Genomic DNA, 26,184 nt, shown 5'->3' on the forward strand with positions numbered 1-26,184 from the left:
GCCCACTGTCTTATGTGTCTGTCTATAACTGTGTCAATCATATTCAAAATTCCAAAAGGTCACCTCTATTATATCTGTTCACCCAAAGCGTAGTTCGGGGCTGAAAACAGGTAATATTTGTTAACAGTATTCCTATGGAAAAAAGTCACTTGCTTCAAAAAAATAATCATTTCCCAAAAAACCTGAGAGGAGCAAGCAAGTGAACTCCTGAAAACAAGATGAGTAAATCAGAGAGAATTTTGCAGGTGACAGTTTTAGTTTCCTGGGAAAGTAAGTTTCTCAATTTGCTCATCCACCATCTTCTTTCTGTGACATAATGAAGAAAAAGAAAAGGGTTAAAGCAAACATGAGAGACTGAATCCGTAAGCATCACAACGATGCCGATTTTTAGAGGGGAGAAGACAGAGAGGTACTGCTGTCCCAAGAGACTTGGGGGATGTCTGTGAGTAGTGCATTAGCCTCTGGAGAAGAGGCTGGCCTGCAAAGACCTCCAGGAACAGACTCAGAGCTCTTTAATAAGTATTGCAGGGAGTCAGGCTTTCCTGGAAAAAACAAACTAGTGTGAGAAGTCATTACTGTGCAATTTCAGTCTTAAAAATAGCCAAGTATTGTTAAGGCTGCTGTGTGCATGAGAGAAAAAGAAAGCTCTTCTTAATATCTGCCTCAGCTTCCACATTAAAAGAGGAGCTACACTGAAAATCTTGCCTGGCAAATACTGCAAAGGTCGTCTGGTTTGTATTATTTGGAATCACTTTTTGGTCCTTAGAATGACGAAGTTTTGGGGGGATTGTGTCCCTTTTTGTCAAATCGGTCTTGCAATAAAGGACTGCCAGGCTATGGCTCAGCCTCTTTCACAGGACTAGAGCTGCGCCTGGCTGTCTATTTCAGCTCTTTATTTGCCTAATTGCCCTGGGAGGCTGGCAGGAACGGTCCCTGCAGCCGTGGCTCTGCTGACTGCAGAGACCCTACCTGGCACTCCAAGTTGATGCGTCAGCATTTTAGGTAGAAATGAATGAAAAATCAATCAGGATGACTGCACCGGTAGCATGCACAACTCTAACCTAGTTTGTCTATAATTTTCAACTATTCACCATAGACCCAAGCAGTGTTTAAGATGGTGAGTCTGTAACAAATGTGCTGCTTCTGTTTAATCAGGCATTCTTTTGTGTGTCCTCTTTTCTATTTAGAACAAGCAAATCTAACCTGCTTAGGAAGCCATATGTAAAATGAATGGATTCAGTTCCGAATTAAACCTGATGATAAATATGCATATGTAGCTATATCAAACCGTTTTATTAACTTATACTTCAAATTCAGAGGTTTAAATATTTTTGAAAAGTCTGTTTATATCCTTGCCATGTCTTTTTGTAACTTGCTATAACTCTCTACATTGAAACTATACTGTTCTAAATAAATTTCTAGATTTACAATTCTGCAAAGATAGAGTTAAACACTGTTTGGACTCTGGCTACATAAGAGAAATTGGAATTGTTCAAAGCTGCAGTCTTCAGCTCCCAAAGACAGCTACAGTAACTTTCTGAGCACATTGGGTTAAATATTTTTACAGACCCATTCTATGATGATAAGGCAGTAATAAGTTGTGCAGTGCAACACTCCAAAGGGTTCCAAATCTCACAAGCCTCTTTGTATGTGATGCTTTCACAGTGAAGAAGATTCTTTGGGCTACAAAGATGAAGAGTCTCCTTCTTCTGGTGCTGATTTCAATCTGCTGGGCCGATCATCATTCAAACAACTATACTGTAGATCATGACAGAGTTATTCACATCCAAGGTAAGAAAACACAGCTTCTCTTATGAAAGTCAAATTCATTTCAAGTTACTTAGAGTTGATATGCTTGGTTAGTGTTTCTTAATTTTAGTTCTGCTGCATTGACTTTCCCTTTCAGCGAATTGGTGATCATGCTCCCTGGCTTTTGAATGCTATTGCATTACAGTAGAGTTAAGAATCGGGGGACAATTAAAGTGGATTGGCTTAAGAATGTCCAACTGCAGGGAGCTGATGCAATTGTTCAAGGCTTTTCAGTTGCTATCTTCTAAGTAGAATGGAGGGTAGAAAGTTTATTTAGAGGCAAGGCAAAAGGGGGGGGAGAAATAGGAAGTAAAACTTAAGATGTAAGGTCATTTTGTTAGAATCATCATTAAGAAAAACAACATGAAAATGAAAGTCAGACAAGCTAAGGTTCAGGAAAAATTAACTTACCCTATTAAAATCTCCTTCGGTAAAGCTTTAGTTCCCATAGACCAATGTATTGCTCTGCATATTTCTTTTCAGCTCAGCTGAATCCTAAGCCTGGGAGCTGTAGCAGGATTTGAGGCTGCAGTACAATGCAGCTATTTCCTCAGCCCCAGCTTCAGATGAGGGACATCCTGCATTAAGAAAGCTAAGGGACAGCTTTCAATAAGACTTAGCTTTCAATGTTGCATTTCAATGCAATAAGAAAAATATAATTCTAAAGGAGCTGGAGCTTCTCTCTTTGCCCTTGTATGCTGAATAATTAAAATAAGAATTACAGGATTTAACAGTTTAAACATATGATGGTATGAATTTTAGATGAACTCAGTTTGGGGACCAGAGGCATTATAAGTTTGCTAAGAGACATAAAACATCAAGTTATAGCTTCAAGGTCAAAGGTGTAGTCTCAGAAAATTGCATCCACTGTTGAAAAGTATGACTTGTGAAGGTCAAATGATAGTGTAGGTCTGGCTGGAAGTATTTTCCTGCATGAATTACAACTACCCAGATAGAATTCTGAATTTGACAATGTCTAGCTATTTTAGGCATTTCTCTTTCAGTTCTCTTTGTTTCTAACAGCTTTACGATTTTCACTGTTGGACCATAAAAAGGAATTACATAATCATAAGTTTTACTATGCAAGCTGCTGACTCAGCTGTTTCCTTTACTATATATAGTAGAATCAAAGCTGTTTCCCAGAGACTTAAGATATTTACACATAGAGATTTCTGATGAGGGAGAACATCCTTTTAACATCAAGTCACAGAAGTCAATTCAGCCAGACAGTAATACCTAGTAATTGTTAACAATAGCAGTTTTAAATCCGATGGAGGATAAACTTTAGCAATGGTTTCAAGCCATTACTAGACTAGATACCTGTTATCGATGTATAAATCATTTAGTCTAAATTTCATGCAGAGTATAAAAATATTATTTTAAAACTATATTAACGTTTTAAAAGTGACTCCTGAAGGAAGCCTGTAAGTCAGGCTCAAGTTTTCTCAGCAAGGAAAACTTCTGTTGCTCCAGTCTTTCCATTCCCATATACTCTGTTGAAATTTAGTGAAAAGGAATTGCTGACACAAGGTATCAGAATTATCCATATTATTTGCCTACACTATCCAATTTTTTAAAAAATCACTTGCTAGTCCACTTCATTTTAATTGTAAACTCATGTTCTTAGAAAGTTGCTCTGAGCTTTCAAGTAATAAAACTACAAAAAAAAACCCCAAGAAACAAAAAACTACAAGGCCTACATTTTGCTTGTGGAAATTAACACTGATATGTGATTTGGGTCAATATTATGATGCTATGTCCATGGTTGAAATTTTTTTTAAAAATTGCTCCAAATTCCTGTTCTCATTAGTTTTTATCCAACAAAAAGTTTTCTTTTTACTTTATTATTCAGATTGAACTTTCATGTTCTCAGCCCTTCAGAGAAACACTTCCAAATGGCCTGCCATAATTTCAGTTGCCTTTTATAACACAAAAATAAATCCATAGCACAGCAGATAATCATTAAAGCAGATAACGTTCATTACTTACATACTGGATTATTTTCTCATATTTAAAACTTTTATTTATCAAACACAGCCCTCCAAAAACAAAACAAAAACATGGCCCAGAAGGAATTTAAGGGAGCTGAAGCCTTCATAAAATTTTATAAGAATTTTGCAATCAAATGATTAAATTAGTAATCTGAATCTCAAATTCCCAAATTGTACTGATAAGCAGTATGAGCTTCTCTCAGTGACAGAAAATTATTCAAAATTCGTGTTACTACAAAAACACCTTTTCTATCTCTCATTTTTAATTAATTTTTTATTTTTGTACCTCAAGTTTCCCAGGCTTAAATAATACCAGGGGAATAATGCACATAATCCTCAAATTCTCCTTGGCTGCCTTGATAAAGATGCTGAACACTTTGTTAGCACGTTCTTAACTCTTACGCATAAGAGTTACCTAACTATTTTTTCTGAAGGCTTCCTCCTTATCTAGTTGTGGGAGATTCTATAGAGATATAGGCAAAAAAAAATTTTTAATCTGGCTTAAAAAAAAAAAAGTCAGAATACCAGGGGAAAAAATGGCAAGTATAGATTCCTGTGCAAAGTGTTTCTATTGAAAAGCTTTAGATAAAATTGCACTTGTACTAATTCACTTCCTTTAATTTTTTTATTGAATCAACTTGGTTATATAAGAAAGTAAACTACACTTGTCCATGGAGTCTGCTAAAAATTTGCAATCAAGATATCAGCTTCTGTATCATATACTGTTTGCAGTGTGGGGGATAGTAATTTCCTCAAATACTTCTACAGGAAGAGATAACTGTTGACATTGTCTCCATAACAATCTCAACTAATGGATTATACTCCTCGTTTCATGATGTGCCTAGTCAAACAACTTCTCAATCCTTTGAAACTTGAGTTCATTAGGAAGAATTTTATATGGAGTACTAAATCACACAAAAGCACAATTTTTAAAATATTTGGATCTGGTCTAAAAAAACTCTTTGTAGACTTTCAATTACCAGCAGAAGTTCAGAGATGATGAATATACTTTTTAAAATACAACTTTTAAAAAGACATTTCTATGGACAGCAGAGAAACTTTATGACCATTTGCCTATTAACCAAAATAGCTGCAAAACAATTATAGTTATACTGAATACGTAACCGCCTGATCTTATCCCTGTCAGCGATCCAGTGTTTCCTGCCTCTGGCATTCCAAGTGCAGGTCTTCTGATGACAAGTTCAGGAGTTTTTCCCCTAATGCCAGTTACTGGCTTTAGACCTTGGGCAATTTACTTAATCTCTTCAAGTCTCAGTTATCTCATCTATAGAATTGGGTATAATCACTGTTATTCTATAAAGCTTTGTGAGAATTAAATTAGATAATATATGGAAAAGTGCTTAGTACCCAGAACACAATAAGCTCCAGTAGATGATAGTTGTTATCGCCACGTTGATTATTTCTTCACTGTTACGGAAAACTGATTTTTAAATAGAAAAAGGAGCACAAATACTGGTGGGAAAAGGTCATGTTTTTCAAATTCATTTGCTAGCAGAACCATATCATTACCTTAGTTCTAATGAAGTAATAAACATTTTATAAGTTGCCTTCTTTGCCCTCCTTAATTCCAGTTTTAAATTTCTCCAATAGTATTAAACATTATCTGATCACTTTTACTTTCCGTGTAGAAAATGAAGCTTTCCAAACTTAAGTACTATTCCCCTTAATATAATTATTAGGTGAACACAAATAAGCTACATTAAATTTTTTAAAAGAATAATAAGAGGAAATCTTAAGAGATGAAAACAGTTCCCTTCTTTATAATAAGTAAAACTTATGGTCACTTTTCTCAAAAGATAAGGCAATTTAGATTTCTTTAAAGAAAGAGTTGTCAGAAGTTCATCTCTGTGGGTGGCAAAAATAATGTAGATCTAGAATCCCTCGCAGAAGTAGACACTCTCCACTCAATGTGGTTGGTTTCCCCTTCTTGTGCCCCAAACCACTCTTCCATCCTAGCTTAGCATCAGACTGTCAGCTTTGTAACACTCCAGCTATACAGTAGTGCCTGGCACATAGTAGGTGCTTAATATATGTGCTGAATACATGAATGAGTGCAATGAGACACTTCTAAATTACCACTATCATAATGAGCACTTCTCAAATCCTGTGGCATCCATGGCATTTAGCAACACATGACACATTGTGTGGGCCTAATGTACATTAATAGATCACTGCTTTCATTCTGTAATGTTGGCATAAAGTAAATCATAGTTTACAGAATTTAAGAACTTAAAAGGACTTTAATATAGATCATTGAGATCAATACGCCATTGTTCAAGATCCAGCACTTAAATGTTGCTTGGCCCAGGTTGCATGGCTGATGAGGAGCAGTTTCTCTTGGCTAACCCCCTTCTTCAAATCTGGGATCATTTTTCACCTTCTTAATGAATGCACCCTGACTACTGTGCTCTTCCCCTCCTCTGGCATCCCGATCTATCTCTGATCTTCTTTTCCTTTTCTCTGTAGTCCTGGATATCTACTTTACTTATTTTTATGCAATTGTTTGTGTCTATCTCTGCCACAAGAACATATATCAGCTCCACGAGGGCAGGGATCTTTGTCTGATGTATCCCAGTCACCTAAACTAATACTGGGCACATAGTATAGGTAATCAATACACTTGTTAAACAAATTCAGGACCAAAATCTAGGAACTTTTCCTAATCAAGTCCTAGTCAGTCTTTCCAAATCTCAGGAAACTTTATAGTTTGTATGATGAGAGGCAGCAGATAAGGAAGAGGATTCTGAGTTTCAATAGCAATTTTTGTTTGGTCATTTTTTATTGCTCCCACACTGCACATAGCATCTTACAATCCAGGAGAATCCACCAGAGGCAGGATGCAGCAATCCTAATGTGTGCACGAAGCTTTGAAGAGTATTTGATTTACATTTGGTCACTGCAATGCTATCGTGTTCCTTATGTAATATCTGCAAGAGTTGGGATCTGGTGGTGCAGAGAGGATCAAAAGGAGTGAAGTGAATTTAATAATGGATGATCATAAACCATCTACAGAGCCAAAGTTTAATGGGAGAGCTAGATAAGCATTCTCTCTTCCACTTAAAACTTGTTTGGACTCAGACTCCATGAGTCTGTTACTAAAAGTTAAATTATAATTTATTTTTTTCTTTTCAAGGCAGAGTACACTATCTGCAGCTACAAATGCAAAATCCATGAATATCAACTATCTTTTCCAAATTGCATTTGGCTAAATGCATACACTGTTAATAATACTATCTAGAAATTATGAGCTATAAAATATTAGAGGGCTTCCCTGGTGGCGCAGTGGTTGAGAGTTCACCTGCCAATTCAGGGGACACTGGTTCGTGCCCCGGTCCAGGAAGATCCCACATGCCGCGGAGCAGCTGGGCCCGTGAGCCATGACTGCTGAGCCTGCACGTCCAGAGCCTGTGCTCCACACGGGAGAGGCCACAACAGTGAGAGGCCCGCATACCACAAAAATAAATAAATATTAAAAAAATAAAAAAATAAAATATTAGAGAATTTCATCATGAAATTATAAAAATAAGCAACATCCTAATTCTAAAATCTCTTCTTAACTTACTATAGGATGTGAAACCAAATATGCTAATAAGAACCTACTGCTTTAAACACAGCCTTATCATTTGATCAGAATAAAAATATCACCATATAAATACAATAAATAAAACCAAAAGAGAAGAAGGAAAATGTATATAGGCATATACATACATATGTAAAAATACTGCACGCATACATATATACACTTATTCAGCCTGCTATATCAGAATACCACAGACTGGGTGGCTTATCAACAATAGAAATTGATTTCTCACAGTTTTGGAGGCTGGGAAGTCCCAGATCATGGTGCTGGCACATTTGGTGTCTGGTGAGAGCTGGCTTCCTAGTTCAGAGATGGCCGTCTTTTCTCTGTGTCCTCACATGGCAGAAGGGGACAAGGGACCACTCCTGGGTCCCTTATATAAGGGCACTAATTCCATTCATGAGGGCTCCACCCTCATAACCTAATCACCTCCAAAGGCCGCACCTCCAAATATCATCACACTGGGAATCAGGTTTCAACATATGAATTTGAGGGGGGGCACAAATGTGTCATCTACAGTAAGCACCTTAATAGGCATTGGGAATAGAATGATGACCAAAACTCATGGTCTTTGTCTTCATCAAGCTTATGGCCTAGTGAAAGGCAGACATTACTATGAATATAGAACTACTAACTGTGATAACTGCCATTCAATAAAGCAGTTTCTTTAAATTATAGGTATAAGTCAAGCATGGCAATAATTTTTCTCAACTATATAGTTGGTACACTAGATACACACACACACACACATATAGTTTATACATTTATACACACATACACAACGGTTATAAATAGAAAAAAGCAAGGAATGAAATGCAACTTTGCATTTGCTAGCCCATTGCCCAGTCTTCTTTGTATTTGTGTGTCCTTTTGAAATAATCTACTCATTCGGGCATTTGCTAAACATTGGCCTTCTTTGTGCAAAATACTGAGTTATTCTCTATGGAAGAACAAACCATCTCCTCAATGAGCTTAATGATAATATTATCGGGGCGACAAAGATGACAAAAAACAATAAAATAAGTGTTATATAGAGGTTGAAATATGAAGAATAATTAGTTACCAAACAAAAATATCCTACATTTAGAATTTTGTATTCATACTCACTTTTTAAACCCATAAAACACACCTTAAGAATATTTCTAAACTTGTTGTTGAGTAGCCTAAAATGCTGAATTCTATGTTATTCTATAATGCATCTATTAAAACAATGAATTTTAGAATATTTCCAGGTATAAAAACCTATATTTAATATTTTCAGGTAGCAACAAATTCACACTAACAGCCATTGCTTTCTCTGTTCCATCCTGAGTGCTGAAATTGGCAAATTATGCAGGAAGCCAATGACTGTTTGGAAACTTTCCCAAAGCTTTTTTTTTCCCCCCAGAAAAATCCATTAAATAGAGAAGCCTTTTTCTTTGGTTGCAGCTTTGCTGGAACCAGTGTTGACTCAGCTAAAGCACTGACCTACAGCTGAATGGCTTAATGTTAAAGTAATTTCAACATGCTATATTTCTCTGACTTTCCCAGCTACCAAGAAAGAATAGTTAGATTTCTTTATTGCTTTGGCTCTTTATTTTAAATGGAAAATGGAAACTACTCTTTTAGGAATGTATTTCGGAGTACAAAAATCTACCAAAGTGCTAAGTTAAAATATTTAATTAAGAGGTATCAAAGTGAAAATATCCAGTGGGTGGGAGGGGATCTTTGTTACAAAAATATTTTTATTTCAAAATGAAGACGCTGAAAGCATAAGAAATCTAAAATTTCTATACAAATCACTTCAAAAACATTTTGTGTATTTTGTATTGCTACAATGTAGTAGCAGCACTAAATACATATGTTCTCAAAAATGATTATCAAGTAGTCAGTACAAATTGGAGTCATTTTAATCTTCTTTTAATTAAACACGTTGGTTGCTTGACTTGATTGCTTACTGGGTAACTAATTACCACATGTATAAGCTCTGAGTAGTATGTTTTTACATACTCAAGGATTATGCTGTGAAATGTACTAAAGAATATTAAGTGAAACAAGAATTCTACCTACCTTTCCCACACACTGTCCACTCAAACAAGACAAGGACATTAAAGATAAAAACACAGAAAGACCATAGTCCATCAAGTACAAAATTAACAAAGCAAGTTAGAACAGGGAGCATTTACTACAGTCAAGGGTTCAGATTAGGTGAAGGGGGTGGAAAGAAGGGAGAGTCGTTTCTTGTTTCTAAAGAGAGATCATAAATTTAAAATAGAAACACCACTGAAAACATATCCTTGAAGTGAGGAGATTTCCACTTCTAGAGGATTCTATTTGAAGTGGTGTTTGTTTGCTTCCTTGCTTTGCCTTGTTCCTGGAAAGCATTGGAAATGACGTTTGTCCGTTTGGCTCAGAGTTTCTGAATGGTAGGGAAGGCACAGATGAAACAGGTGAAAGGCATGTAAGTTAAAGACAGGTTTCGTTATAAACTACAGTATGTATTACATACAGTTTTTATTTTCTTAGTTATATGGCTACATTTTTTCACAATGGATTTATGATTATCTGTGACCAATAATATTGCTAGTAAAAAATAATGAACACTCACACGAGGGTTTTTTTTTTTTTTTGTGGTACGTGGGCCTCTCACTGTTGTGGCCTCTCCCGTTGCGGAGCACAGGCTCCGGACGCACAGGCTCAGCGGCCATGGCTCACGGGCCCAACCGCTCCGCGGCATGTGGGATCTTCCCAGACCGGGGCACGAACCCGTGTCCCCTGCATCGGCAGGCGGACTCTCAACCACTGTGCCACCAGGGAAGCCCTCTTTACCTGTTTTTATAAAGTGTTTTCATTTTAGAGCAATATGGTATAAAGCAAGGGCAGGGGTCTATGTCTACTGCCATAGCTGAGCACAGCCTCTGGGGGGCATTAGTCTATTTCAGTCACAGACACTTATCACATGCCAGGCACTATTTTGATGCTGGAGGAACAATATAACAAGACGTGGACTAGGGAGACAGAGTGACTGTTTTCAGTAGACTGTGGTAAGCACAACGATGAGGATACAAATCCATCCTGGTTGCTCATCATCGGGCAGGTTGGCTACCCTAAAGGAAGTAACAGCTTCCAAAGTGTTAGTCTTACACATCTCAACCCACCAAAGTGGTAACAGATGCCACAAAAATAAGGAACCATCTTTAAATCCTTGTGCAGCACTTTCAAATGACTCATCGTGGAGCTGGCACTTGAGTGTCTGCCTACTAGTTTGGAATGTCAGGGAGGAATTAGTTTTTTGTTTGGAGCAATGAAAAAGTTTTGGAAATAGATAGTGGTGGTGGTTGTGATCGCAGGTGGCCTCGGCCTGCAGCAGCTTGAAGCAGGATTTCAGGTCCCCGGCCAGAGACTGAAGTCAGGCCAAGGCAGTGAGAATGCTGAATCCTAGCCACCAGACCACCAAGGCCAGTGGCCAGAGACAAGGCCCCTGGCCCATCGGCTTTGTAGAAATGAACTTCCACAAAGAGGTGGAAGTAGTGAAACAAGTAAAGTGTTTATTAGGAGGAAAAAGAATATGTGTGAACAGACACACACACACACACTCGGGCAGACTCAGAGAGAGAGTCGCGCCCTCGTGGTAGTTTGAATCACTTATATGGGGCATTTCTTCTGGGTTTCCTCTGGCCAGTCATCTTGCTTTGCCTGGCTCTGAGTCCATCTTTGGTTTGTCTCAGGGTCCTCCCCTGTGTGCGTGCGCATCTCTTAGCCAAGATGGATTCTAGCGAAGAGGCCTATGGGTAGGATGACATCACCTACTATGGGGTGGCACTCCCTCCCTTTTTGACCCCTGAGGAGCCTTTCTGCACAGGTGTAGTCGGAAAGGTCTCCTTGACCTCAAGAATGAAAAATATGTGGTCTCTGTACCTCTTACCTGGGCAGGCTCAGCTTCTCCCCGCTCCTGCTGTTATCTTCATCTTGAAGTATCTCTCCCGAGGGGACAAACTCCAGCTGCTCAGCCTGTGGCCCATCTATCTCCTGCCTCAGTTGCACAACACTGTGAAAGTAATTAATGCCACTGAATCACTAAAAATGGTTAAAATGGCAAATTTTATGTTATGTGTATTTTACCACAATAAAAAAATCAAATGATGGTGGTAGAATTTTTTTCTTGGGAGGGGAATATTTTTTTGTCTTTGTTTAACCATCTTAAATATATTCCTCAGTTTTGTTTGTTTGGGTTCTTTTTACATTTTATTGGTCTAGGAAAACCAAAAGTCTAGAGGCTCCTTCATTATACACCAGTGAGAAAGTAACCAACACCAAGACTGGTTATTTTGTACAATCCAAAAAGTTATTTATTTTTAAAAGACAAACTTTGACCCATAATCCCTTTTTTTTTTCTTTCTGTTACCTCTATTTCTTTGGCAATGAACTGCCCCCCCCAAATGTTCAAACTTTTAATAGAACTAAGAACAATAGGTAATAGTCCAATACCATATTTCTAAATTGTTTTTGTCCTATTGTTTAAAAGATTTCATCTAAATTACAGAGTGATACAAAGATCAGTTTTTTGGTCATGCCATTGCTTTCATCATTTGGTGAAACTGAATGATGTCCTCTGGATTTCACAGCAGACTGTAAAATAATAATGAAGCCCTGCTGTTTCCCCTGGAGACAACTGTGGTCTTTGAAGGCCATCAAATCTTTCATCACTGTCACTGACACTCACTAATAAAAATATGAAATTCCTGTAACTTACAGATTGAACTTTAAAAAAAAATTCAGTCCCCCTAAAATGAGCAAATGTATGCTGCTTGGTTTTCTCTAGTTAATATTTAAAAAAAAAAAAAAAAAGAAAAAGGATAAGCAATAGTCGTTCTGATGATCAAGGTTTATTTTTATCTTTTGCATTTGATTTGCTTTACAACTGCCCTGCTGATTGAACAGTTTTGACTTAAACATTAATTTCAAACCAATACACATTTTTAACCCAATGATCAGATTACTCCAGACAAGACTGTGCAAAGTTTGCCATCAGCATTATAGGCCCCCTTTGTTCCAGCCCTTTACCCTCTCCCTCTTAGTGTGTTTCCTGGCTGATCCCTATCATGACAACCTGCCATAGGGAGCCAGATACGAATCTTAAGCTCAATGTTCTCATGATGTAGACCTGTCACTCAAACAGCTAAGCCCTGCTAGAGCCTGCAACAGAACCCAGGGCTCCTGACTCACTGGCCAGTGCTCTTTCCTACATCTTACCTGCTCTGCAACAGGCCACTCCCACCAGCAATGCTCAATGCTGTATAATCTGCAATGTTGAGCTTCTAAAAGCAAGCAAACTAATAAAACACATTGTTCTAAAGGCCATGTTGGGGATTTAGGTTAATGAACGTTAGTGGCCCTCAGTCACTCAAAGTGTTACACATTACCCAACTTTCTCAGGGTTCTTTGAATTTTATCCAGGGCCTCGTGGCATCTACTACCTCAACACCCCAGCTGCCCCAAAAATAAGAATGGTAGAAATTTATACATTCTAGCAGACTTGTTAGAAAAATTATTTTGTGGGAAGCCAATGGATTTTTGGTGTCTGCTTAGTTCTCAACATTATACCACATAAGTCATCATCTACGCAGAATGCTAGAGTATAAGTAAATAGTACCTAAAAAATAATCAGAAGCTTATACTTCTAGAATACTACAAGATGATTTACAGTTAACCTCAGAAAAAAATTAGAAATTTCAGTCTCTTGTACAAGACTTTTGATCTGTGCTTTAACTCTTTAATTTATGAAACACACAGGCCTTGTATTCATTCTGGAATACCTTATGATTATGCTAAACCACACAATAATTTCCAAGTTTCCTATATAACACAGGTGGCATTGTATGTATTATTTTACTCCACATGGTTAAAAACTTTATAAGTAAGTGGAACCACGGAAGGTTAATATATGTCAAAATTATGCTCAATATTAGGTAGTATCATATAGGAGAAATACAGGGGAAAAACTATGCAGTAGGAACAGTTTGGGTCTGTCATTATTTTAAGTGCTTTATGTGCCTATTAGGTCAACTATACATAGTAGGTATTACTTTCCCTAATTCACATGTAAGGCAATTGGGGCTTAGGGCTTGCACACCTTGCTCAAGGATTCAGAGCTAGTAAATTGAAGAGGTGAGGTTAGAACAAGGTCTCTAACACATCAAAGCCCATGTTCCTAACTACTATAACTCCCCTTTAGCCCAGTGCACTTGGGCATTAGTTTTGAGTTTAAAGTAAAAAGCTTGAGAGAATCATGAAACTGCAACTTTTTGAAGGCCTCATGTCTTGTCTAAACTCAAGTCCCAGCATGGGAAGGCCGAGCTTCAGGTGTCCTCCCAAGGTAGTGGGTAGAGCCATGTTCCCTAGGGCCTCAGTCATTGCTGAGCAGACTTATTAACAGCACCTTTTCCTCCTCCCAGAAAGAAGATACTAGAAATATTTAGGTCGAATATGGATGCAGTCCCTGGGGATATTGCAGGGGGAATATTCTACATAGGGTAGAGTTGGATACATTTACCTTTTATGTCTTATGATTCTATGGGCCTAAATAAGAAGATAAAGAAGAGAATCTAAAGGAAATGCTTAATGAGCTGGATTTGTGATTCATTTTACTTAAGCCATTATCCTCTCAATTTATGATCTATTCAAAGTAGGGGCACTGATGGCTTTAAAAGTGGTAAAACTGTTCAGTTTCTGAGGACTGGGGCTGACATGAATATGTTCATTTTTTAATATGAATTTTGATTGCTCTATGGTAAAAATATAACCACTGTCTATTCTTGGACCCTTTATTTTAAAATCTGAATCCTACGTACGCCATTAAATAACTAAGTTTTGAGGTTTGTCTGGAGATGACTGGCTACTCCTCCTGATGACCTGTGTACTATCGTTAACGATTCGTGACCAAGGTTTATTCAGAACCTCCAGCCTAAAGCAGGAAGGGCTGCTTGAAAGACAGCTTTGGCAGCCTTTGAAAGCTGTGTGTGGATGAGGTATGTGTGTCCAGGAATTCTTATATCGCTTTCTCATTTTCAAAGCTTGCGCATCCTCAAGAGACCTTGTCAAGGTCAAAAGCGCAATGAGTGAACCAGGGGAAACCCCAGAGAAAGCCAAGATCTGAAAATAACAGCTGGCTCTCCAGAGGCCGGGCGGCCGTGCTGACTTGGCAGGCTAGGAATAGCATGGTGCTCCCAGGAAGGCAATAAAATCCTTGGAGGAGGGAGGAGGGAAGCGAAAGGGCAAGGCATGGCAAGGCAGAAGCAAAGCGAGAGGATTCTGTAAACCAAGATACAGCAGAAAGCAGGGGCAGCGGCGGCGGTGGCGGGGGGTGGGGGGGCGTGTAGAAGGAGATTTAAGGGAATAAAGAAACATAATTATCTGGTTAATTAGAAAATAAATATAACTTTGGATACACTTTTAACATCCAAGGTTTGAGGAATATATTTCAAAATCTGGAGTTTTTTAAAAAGCACTCACTAAAAATAACTTTCTGATGTCTGGCCTTTGTGTGAAAATAATACATACATGTTGCTTGAAATGCTCCAGAACGGCATATCGCAGGTGTATACTTGAATTGAAGCCAGAGATGGGAGGACATTCTAATTCTTTGGCCAGACAGTACAATGAAAGTTAATCATGTTGCCGTATACTTTTCCTAGAAATACAATACAGATTTATCGTATTAGAAAGCTCAGCTGGGGAGAGATCAATTTACCTAGCTTGAACGTTTTGGGTTTATATTGACGAAATAGTTATGGTTCCCTGTCACTTCTCTTGGTCTCGTTTCTACGTTTTTAATATTTAACTGTAGAAGAAAAATAAATAGAATTTACAATGACATCTTCAAACTTCAAATGACTATAGAGTATTAGAGCCAATATTTCTCATTGATTACAATGTACACCCTTCCTTTTTTCAGTAGCTTAAAAGACATGACTACCTTGTAGATGCCCTCTAGTTACTAAAGGTACCTTTCTATGTGGTTCAAAGGAGATCACTGCTCAACAATGCAGAGAAGCTTATCACTAATGCTACTCTTTGTCAGATACCCTGTGCAGGTAGTATATTTCATATTATAAAAAAGTCTAAAAGCATATTAATGGTTCTTTCCTTTTTTTCTCTCTTTTCAATTATAGCAGAAAATGGCCCCCGTCTACTTGTGGAAGCAGAACAAGCCAAGGTGTTCTCACACAGAGGTGGCAATATTACACTGCCATGTAAATTTTACCGAGACCCTACAGCACTTGGCTCAGGAACCCACAAAATCCGAATTAAGTGGACCAAGCTAACTTCAGATTACCTCAAGGAAGTGGATGTTTTTGTTTCCATGGGATACCACAAGAAAACCTATGGGGGCTACCAGGGTAGAGTGTTTCTGAAAGGAGGCAGTGATAATGATGCTTCTCTGGTGATCACAGACCTTACCCTGGAGGATTATGGGAGATACAAGTGTGAGGTGATTGAAGGATTAGAAGATGATACTGCTGTGGTAGCATTAGATTTACAAGGTAAGTATCTATAAATCATGTTAAACTTAGGAATGATAATTAATCATTGCTTTTTTTTTTTATGACAAGTAATGTCTAATGGTTACCACAGTGCTGATGTGAGAAATCAAAAGTCCATGTAAAGAATGTTTTTCTGTTCTTTTGTAATCTGCAATCTGTCTATGATTCCAGCTTTCATATTTGAAATGTACACACAATGGTTATATGCAAATTTGAAGCTATTTGCAAGTAGGAGAAACATGCAGTGGAACTGAATTAACAACATTCAGAAACTGCCTTATGCCATTCAAAATTTAAATCTCATTACATAGTTATTAAGAAATTCAGAGTGGAGGCTTTTTTATTATGCTTCTAAAATTATCTCAGTTGCAAAATAATGGCAAGTTTTGTGAAGGACGTCTGCTAACTAAAATACATTTAATTGTATTCTGTAAAGTAACTGTGAAAACTTAATTTAACAAAAAAGTAGACTCTAGATTTATTTAAATATTCTTGTAAAGAAGTAATTTTTTTTTAATGGTCCAGAGTCTCTTAGACACTGAATACCAAATGGTCAAGGCATTTTGTGGGGGGAGTTTTATTTCTTAAATATGTAATACATTCAGTAGGTTCAAAGATCAAAGTGTATACAAAGCTAAACAATAAAATGTATCCATGCCATCCTGTTTTCCCCTCTGCCCAAAGACCTTTAGGCCTCTCCTTAGTTTCTCATGTATCTCAAGACACCCTTTATTCATGAATTTCAGTGTTTCTTTACATGGAAGGATGAATTTTGGCTGCATTAATAGAAGACTTTCCTTCCTTATATAAACTATAGGTGTGTGTTTGCTAGAAGCTCCTTCCACATTCTAGGCCAGATTTGTGGCTTTTGGAAAAATATGTTTGGCGCACTAGCACTTCATTGAAGATGTGACCTTCTGAATCCCACAGAGTGCCATCACATGCGTGCAGGTTTATTAGCTTTATGTATCTGATACATTGCTTGATGTTGTAAAGTTCATTTTTGTGACCTTCTCTTGTCTCTCTTAGTTGTAGTTCTTGGCTCCTGATTGCATGCCACCTTATACTTTGAGTTTTTATTGATTCACTTCCATATCCATGAACATTGGCATTATTCAGGATGAAAGAAGTAATTGGCTTAGAGAAGACAGTCAATCATCAAATATTAATTGAGGGTCACTTTCTTTTATCAAAGGGGCATCAGGCACTGGACGCTAGTAGTATCAAGATGCTTATGTTAGTCCCAGCTTTGTCAGTATATGTTTTGTAACCAGAGCAAGTTACTTATCCTTATTGTACCTTGGCTTCCAATCTATGAATAATAGGTTGAACTGTATTATCTGTTAAGTTACTTTTTCTTAAACTTAAGTAATTCACATGCCACATTTATTATCTCCCTACACTTACTTAAAAATACATTTTAAATAAATAGAAACCAGTATAACTTGCCAGAAATAGAAGGAAACCATAAAAATAAGTACAGTGAACATAAGATATTTCTAATTATAAATGGATACATGCTTGCTGGTGGCTTTGAGCATGAAGCCAGCTCTCCCTTTTCTTGAAAAGCAGATTTAACACGTGTTAGAAGATAATACACTCTACGGTCAAACTGAGACTTCCTTTAAGACACAATCAGAGGTGTTGAAAGGGAATTGTAAGAAGAGTAATTTTTCCTGCATAGGCCCTGCACTCTCCCAAATCTCCATGTTTTCCATGCTTTCATAACACTTCTCTACCATATAGCACATACGTATATATGAGCTAAGTAAATGTGTCCAAGAAACCAATTTAATTGATAAATATTTTTACAAGTGCTGTTTTGGTACCATGAGAAACAAAAAAATTCCAAAGCATGGTTCCTTTCATTCAACAATCTTACAGTCCATTAAAGATTCTAAGATACTTTCAAAAGTAAGTACTTTAAAATAAGGTAGTATTTGGTAAAGTAAGTAGGTAAAACAAATTGCTCTAATCATATGCATATTTATTTTGCTCACTTTCAGTAATGTCCCTTGACAGCTGAAACTTAGGGAAAGCTCCTTTTCTAAGATAACGTGGTTAGGAGTAAGAGCTAGGGCTAGAATTTGATACCAAGGGCACTGAATGAAGTCTATGCTTTTATCTACTATGATCTGGGAGTTTGCAGGAAGGAGAAAGCTTCTGTTGGGGTGGGAAAAAATGGAGGTTTCAGAGAGACAGTGGTGTTTGACAGCCTCAGTTCTTCTGAAGTTTTCTCAAAGGCCCCAAAGTTATTTGGGAGATGACCTAAGGACTGTCCTTTGGTCATACTTCATTAATTGGTGTGCCCATTCTCACTGCAGAGAATGTTTTTCCATCTTTCTTGTGTACTATAAAAAGGAGTCATTGTACTGTTCTGGCCAAAGAAGCAGTCATTACCCAGAGACTCTGCCTTGAAATAACTGACATTTCCATATTTAACATTATATACATGAATTCATTTCTGAACTGGAGAAAATATATTCCTCAAGAATAAGATCAAAGGGACTTCCCTGGTGGCACAGTGGTTAAGAATCTGCCTGCCAATGCAGGGGACACTGGTTCGAGCCCTGGTCCGGGAAGATCCCACATGCCGCGGAGCAACTAAGCCCGTGTGCCACAACTACTGAGCCTGCGCTCTAGAGCCCACGAGCCACAACTACTGAGCCTATACACTGCAACTACTGAAGTCTGTGCACTCAGAGCCTGTGCTCCGCAAAAAGAGAAGCCACTGCAATGAGAAGCCCGCGCACCGCAACGAAGAGTAGCCCCGGCTCGCCACAACTAGAGAAAGCCCGCACGCAACAAAAAAGACCCAACTCAGCCAAAAATAAATAAATTTAGTTTTTAAAAAAGAAAAGATGAACTCTACCCTGAGCCCTCCCCTTCCACCCCCAGCTATGATGTTCTCAGAGCACAGTCTACAGATTTCCATTGTAATTCTAATGACATTTTGTTTTGTAAATATCTGCAAATTGTCCATCTTCACCTGCTAAATAGGATCTACTTGAGGCAGTCAAGTGCCAAAACAAAGTCGGTGCTCAGTAAATAGTTTATAGGTGAGTGAATGTTTGATACAGTGGGTTTACACTTTCAAGTACAAAAAAGCCTGCATGAAATGGAAGGCGGTGGAAAGGAAGAGACATTTGATTTGGACCATGAAAGGTGAACCTGGTTCTTTCAAGGGGTAGAGAGCATGACAAAGCGGGAAGGAGGGCATCACAGGTGTGAAGGAGAAACTCTTCAAAGGCCAAAATGTGAATAACAGATGCCACAGACAGTTAGCATCCACCTTGACTGGTTTAAGGCTCAGCATGGCAACGGGGTGGGATAAAAATTTTAAACTTTTTATTATAGCCAATTTCAAACATTCGGAAAAGTAGAAAGACTAGTATAATGAATCTCTATATATCACCAGCTTCAAAAAATGTCATGATATAGCCAATCTTATTTTATCTTGCTTTATTTACTCCCACCCCCAATGAATAATTTTCAAGAAACTCTCAAGACATTATTTTATCTATACTTCAGCATGAGAGAAGAACTCATTTTAAAATAAAATTACAACATTTTAATTATAGAATAAGATCTGAGGAACCGTGATTGCTACCTGAGGATGGACACTGTGAGGGACTTGACAATTTCCACCTAGTCTGGGGTAGATGCTCAAGGTGCAGCAATTATATACATAAGAGTTTGAAGGCTATGATAAACCACATGTAGCACAAGAGATACCTTGTGGTTATCATTTACTAGCTCTTATTCCAGGTCCTGACCTTTTTCCATTACCAATTACATCCTTATAGAGGACCATCTACCAATCAGCAAGTTTCATTCAAGCTCCTTGTCAATCTTCTAACATGCATAAATAAGACCAGGGAAGTGTATCATTTTGAAGGTCATGATTAAGCTGCCTTTCCAACTGTAATTGTACAATGCCTTTAATCATATTGGTCCTTTAATACCACACTAAATGCTATGTGCTTCGAAGAATTTTCCCAATTAGAAAAATATCGTTCTTCTTCAAGATGCCCAAATTGTATGTGTGTATTTATAAGATCTTATTCTGTCTTGGATTCAAATTTATATATCCATAGTATATGTATCAGATCATAGACTTTTTGCAGAAACAGGCCACACTCCAAACTCAAGGTATCCTAGAGTACTGAGTGCAATGCCTTTCTCTTAGTTGTGTTTTAAGATCTGTTTTTCAAATCACACTGATTAAAAAAAAAGTAAACCCTTTTGAAAAACTGACCTACATATGAGTTGGAATTAGCTGTGGAAACACAATTTTTTTTCATATAGCATCTTGGATAGGGTAAAGCCCTCTGATTACTACCAAATTACCCACACTGCTAGAAACAACACCACCCAGCAAGAGACAAGCCTTATATGAATATAACAAGGAGAGTGTCACTAGACATTCATGAGTAGCCCAATACAGAATTCATTTGTGCAATCAATAAACATATAGATAATGATATGAAAAACATATTTGTGCTTCCAATCTCCCACTGTATTGGTGTTCCATTGATGAAAATGGGGCCAAATACACAAAAATATAGTCTGAGAACTTTTAGAAATAGAAAGCTAATTTCAGATATGTACATAGCACTGAAAGGTACTCTGAGAGGCACTGAAGAAGGTAAAATTGTTCTGCATGGTCTCTACCTTTTTATTACTAAAAATATTTACTTTGTGGAGTTACTGAAATTTCCTTAAGCTTTTATATGTACCATGGCATGAAAACCTTTCATATATCCAACAAATTGATATTTGCCAACCACTAGGATGAACTGGTCTGTGCAATTGTAAGTCTTAAAGAATGTTTTTAAAACATTTCAGTTGACTAAACTACCCACATCATTTGATATTATTCTTTTCCATGTGAGGTATCTTCCTTATCAATCCCCTTTTTAGTGATGCATACCAGCCCTTCATGGAAAAGAGCTTCTGATTATATTTTGACATATAAGTATAAAATAATCATATTTGGAAAATAATCATATACCCTTCTTTCTCACCCATGAAGGTTTAACTTTTCTTATTTTTGTAATGCCGGATGAAAGCAATCACCATTTGCTCCATAATTCAGCTGTAGGAATTGCACTTTTTTCCACAGAGCCAAGAAGGTTTCTGTAATTATAGTTTTAGATGTTGACATCTTAACTAGCTGAAAGTAAAATGAGCAAATAAATAAAATACTAACAAACGTGCAGTTCTAGAAATGCCCACACTTTCACGAAACATTTGATTGTTGAAATGTATGCACCAAATGTGTACAATACAGTGAAACTTTTAAAATGTTGGTGGGGACACAGAAATTGACCTTGATTTACTTGGAATGTGTTCTTTTCAGCATCATCAACCATTAATTAAAATCTGCTAAGTAAATCCTTTGAGTTACTGTAAGTTGATCATTTATTCTTACAATTGAAAAATAGTAAAATTTTAATATAGGGTTTCACTTTGAGTAATGATTGCATGAAATTATGTTAAATTTGAAAGGAACTCAGAAATATATTACAATGGATTTGGAACTGAATCAAACATAACTCAGTGGTTAATCAAGGACAAATTACTAAAGAAAAAATTTTCACAATGCCTATGGAAGGCCACCAAACACAGTCTGGTGAATTTAAACTGAGAGGTTGTCTAGGTCTTTAAAATTATTATAAATTAAAATAGTCTACATTCTCCACTGTTACCATCTTGAGCTATTTGAGAAATGGAATTCAACCTAAATGGTTGAATTTAGGTTTAAATACTTTGAGATTGTCTCTCACTTAAGGTCTAGCTGCCAAGGAAACCTCTACTGGATAAATTAAATATTTTCCTTTTCATTGGCACTCCTGGGGTTGCTGAGAAAGAGGATGGAAGGCATGAGGGGATGGGGAGCACTAGAGCAGCTCCTTCCCAGTGCTGACTGAGTCTTAGCTGGAGGCCTGGGCACAGCACTTCTTAGAAGGAGTCATCTTCAGGCCTTCCCCACCTCCATTCCGCCCACTGCTGCAGGGGGCAAAGGCAACGAAGGGAGTCTTTTCCTCCTTACTTTTGGCTCCGATTCAGCTTACAGATCCTTCAGCCAAGAACCTGAGAAGGCAGGATGAGATCAGGAAGCCTTCCTGGATCTCTGCCTCTAGTGGATGGTGCCAGCTGGACTGCCCTACAGGGACAAACGTGTCCAGCAGAGACTTTCAGTGGATGTGACTTGATTTAGGCTACTGAAATTTCTTCTTGTAGAGTCTTCCAGGACAATTTCTAAAAGAATACATTTCCTGTGTACTGGTTACACTATTAGTGGACTGTGGACCCATCTTGTATAGGGTCTGCAGTCTCATAAAATAGCACATTTGGTATAATCCACCAAATTACTGCGTCAGCAGACAGTTTTTTACATTCCACACACTAAAATATGAATTATTTTAAATTATATTTAAAAATTCAAGGCAAAGCCTTGAATAATCACTTGAAATTAATTGTCTTTTAGCAACCATGGGGGAGACATTTTGGTAGTGGTCCTTCATAAAGTCCAACAAATGATACAACTTTGCTTCCTTATGATGCAATCCTTATCCTTTAAAGAAACTGTGCAGAAAGTTGTGAAACAGCTCAGACACCTCCCATGATTATCTGATGGAAAGAAATGCTTTTGGAAAGCTGTTGCATCTTCCCAAAGTCAAGTGCCAAGTCACAGTGTTTACATATACTAAGGGTTTTTGTCCTCTAAAATATTTAATTCTTTGGCAATAACTTTGACAGATGTCTGTTTTGTACCTACCTTGCACAGGACAAGCTTCTGGAAGCTTTTTTTTTTTTTCCTATTTGCAATAAAAATGTTTTTAAAAGCTTAGTTTCAGTTTGCAATACATGAATATGGAAACTGAAAAATAGTAATGGAAACATTTTAAAAACGAAAGCTCTGGGCTTCCCTGGTGGTGCAGTGGTTGAGAGTCCGCCTGCCAATGCAGGGAACACGGGTTCGTGCCCCGGTCCGGGAGGATCCCACATGCCGCGGAGCGGCTGGGCCCGTGAGCCATGGCCGCTGGGCCTGCGCGTCTGGAGCCTGTGCTCCGCAACGGGAGAGGCCACAACAGTGAGAGGCCCGCGTAACGCCAAAAAAGAAAAAAAACAACAACAAAAAAAACGAAAGCTCTTATTTTAGTCACATTATTCAAGGACAGAATTAATAAGATTAAGAACTACACTAAAAGTTGAAACAGATAAGAGAGCCACGATGTTTTTTACGGAAGTGCCTCACTGTAAAAAGTTACCTTATTAATATGAAATAAGACCGCTTAATTGTGTTGTTGCCAGATATGCAATAGGTAAGTTCTCAGGGAGCGCTATTTGGAAGCTATAATCTGCAGACGAATCGTTTCGGAAAGGAGAATTGTGAGGACTGAGCTGAACTCTTAGCAAAAGAGGTAAATCACTGAAGTTACCAGACCAAAGAGCTAACTGTGAGATGCTGAGAGGTTGTTTGAAGGGAAATGGGTCCATGAGGAAACACTGCAAGTTGAACAAAAACAGCTTCTTCATCTGATGGAGATTCTATTAGGTTTTTCCCCACTCAAGTGGGATTTGCTCATAGTTCTTACTATCTGTGCCACTAACGATTCCTTGCCTTCTCCTTTGGACAGGTGTGGTATTTCCTTATTTTCCACGACTGGGGCGCTACAATCTCAATTTTCACGAGGCACAGCAGGCTTGTCTGGACCAGGATGCTGTGATCGCCTCCTTTGACCAGCTGTACGATGCCTGGAGGGGTGGGCTGGACTGGTGCAATGCTGGCTGGCTTAGTGATGGGTCTGTACAGTATCCCATCACAAAACCCAGAGAACCCTGCGGAGGCCAGAACACAGTGCCCGGAGTCAGGAACTACGGGTTTTGGGACAAAGATAAAAGCAGATACGACGTCTTCTGTTTTACATCCAACTTCAATGGTAAGATATTAACCATACTGCCTTGTTTCCTATCCCAGAGACCAATACATACTATGATGTGACATTAAACTTTTAATCTTATCTACTTACAAAAAAAGAAAAACAGCTTTGAAGTGTTGCTCCAGATATAAGAAATTCATAAATGTCATAATTTTTTAAAATCCACAGACATCAAGCAAAAGTACATATTTCCATGATTCTCTGGTTTTATTGCATCCAACTGTTATTATGAAATAGTTTAACTGTCATGTTGTATGGAGTCTTTTTCTTACTGCCAAAGATGATACTGCCACTGTGTGTCCTCCATGGGATAGAGACCTCTCCACTGAAGTAAGGATGGCATCTGTGTCATGGTCTTCTTCTCTAAATTACAATGTCAATTCATTCATAGATGATCAGCAAAGCTTAGGATAAAGAGAGAGCATTATCTCTCTGATAAAGAGAGGGCTCAGGATAAAGAGACCTTTGCAAGAAAATTAAGTAGAGGTGAAAGCGGAAGTGAGAGATCCAGGTTGTATCAGTGTTGACTGACTCATTGAATGCGACACAGCTCCCAACCCTATCTTGCTCCTTCCAGAACCAGTGACGTAACATGTAGGGCCCGGTGCAAAATGAAAATGTGGGCCCCTTGTTAAACAATTATTAAGAATTTTAAGATGACGCAGTAAAGCATTAAATCACGCGTGCGGCCCAGTGTAACTGTACAGGTCGCAAACCCACGAGGCTGGCCCTGGCCCCATTATTTTATATTTCAGGTGCCTGGTGACATGCTTTGGCGAAAACAGCAAGGGATCAGGGATCAACAAACTTTCTGTAAAGGGTCAGACAGTAAATATTTTTGGCTTTGTGGGCCATATTGTCTCTGTTGCAACTACTCCATGTAGCTTTGTACATTATAACACAAAAGCCGCCATGAACAATATTAAACAGATGGGTGTGGCTGCGTTCTAATAAAACCTCACTGGACCCGTGCGCTGTAGTTTGCCGGCCTCAGCTACAGATGATAGAACTAACCCTCTTATTAATGTTCCCGAGACGGCTGCCCTTTCTCCAAATCATATCCTCTTAGTCTAGAAAGAACAGGCAAGCATTAATTTAGACTTCAATCATCTGTATTTAAAGAGAGGCAGGAGGGTATCACATTACAATGTGTAATCAGGTTAGACAGTCTGATTCTATTCTGCCTGAAACTAAAAGTCTGAGAAAATCTTGCACTGATGGGTATCACTTTAGTCAGTCGATGTCATATTTTATACATTTCATGCATATTTGATACAAATTGAAGGAATCTCAGTAATTAACACAATTGAATTCGTGGTTGAGACTAACTTGCTCTTTCTTGTAAAATCAAGAAACGGTTAGGGGTCAGAGCTCCCACAGAGGGAAACTGAAAAAAATAACTAACTTCCTCCTCTTTGCTAGTGAGTGAACAAACTGAGTTCACATTCTGAGTCCATATTATTTATGGCAAGTGACTTCTTGTATGTTTTGCATTTTCATACTGTTGTCTTTGAATAAGAATAATGTCTTATTGATACCTGTAATGAAAAGGACTTGAGGGCTTTTGATTATTTTTAAATGGACTTTTCTGTCAGGAATGTTTTTTGATCCTTTCACATTCAAATTTTGCCTCTCTAGAAACTTGTGCTGGGCTTCAGTCTTGCTACAGCTAGAATTTAAATAGCTCTTGCTTTTAACATGGAATCCTGTCTTCTCTAGTGCCACAGAAGGGCCCTTTTTGCCACTAATTAGCTAAAAGAGACCTATCTGTCTTTTCCCTTTTCTTTTTTACAGCTCTAAAAGGGCATGTCTGGACACACATTAAGGGGCAAGGAAAAAACTAATTTAATGGAGAGCAACCTAGGGGCACTACATTTAACTGACGATCCTGTGTTTCAGAACCTTTACAGACACTGCTCTATATCCCCCTTCGTTGAGAAACACTTCCATTTAGGGCTCCTTCCACCTCTGTGGGGCTGAGCCACAGGCAGGCCCACTGACCCTCTCTCCTTTTCTCCGCAGGCCGGTTTTACTACCTGATCCACCCCACCAAGCTGACCTACGACGAAGCGGTGCAGGCCTGTCTCAATGATGGTGCTCAGATTGCTAAAGTGGGCCAGATATTCGCTGCCTGGAAACTTCTGGGATATGACCGTTGCGATGCAGGCTGGATGGCGGACGGCAGTGTCCGCTACCCCATCTCTAGGCCAAGAAGGCGCTGCAGTCCTATTGAGGCTGCAGTGCGCTTCGTGGGTTTCCCAGATAAAAAGCATAAGCTGTATGGTGTCTACTGCTTCAGAGCATACAACTGA

General features: G+C 38.3%; 1 protein-coding gene across 1 annotated transcript; it reads left to right on the plus strand.

Annotated features, from left to right (window-relative positions):
- Positions 1–1,691: 1,691 nt before the first annotated feature.
- Positions 1,692–26,184, plus strand: HAPLN1 (hyaluronan and proteoglycan link protein 1; the record flags this gene model as incomplete). The annotated part of the gene is made up of 4 exons (XM_079703981.1): positions 1,692–1,791; positions 15,552–15,923; positions 23,570–23,872; positions 25,895–26,184. 4 exons carry the CDS (start codon positions 1,692–1,694, stop codon positions 26,182–26,184), a joined length of 1,065 nt encoding a protein of 354 aa, XP_079560107.1.

The sequence above is a fragment of the Hyperoodon ampullatus genome (assembly GCF_949752795.1).
Source record: "Hyperoodon ampullatus genome assembly, chromosome: 4".
NCBI classification, from domain to species: domain Eukaryota; kingdom Metazoa; phylum Chordata; class Mammalia; order Artiodactyla; family Ziphiidae; genus Hyperoodon; species Hyperoodon ampullatus.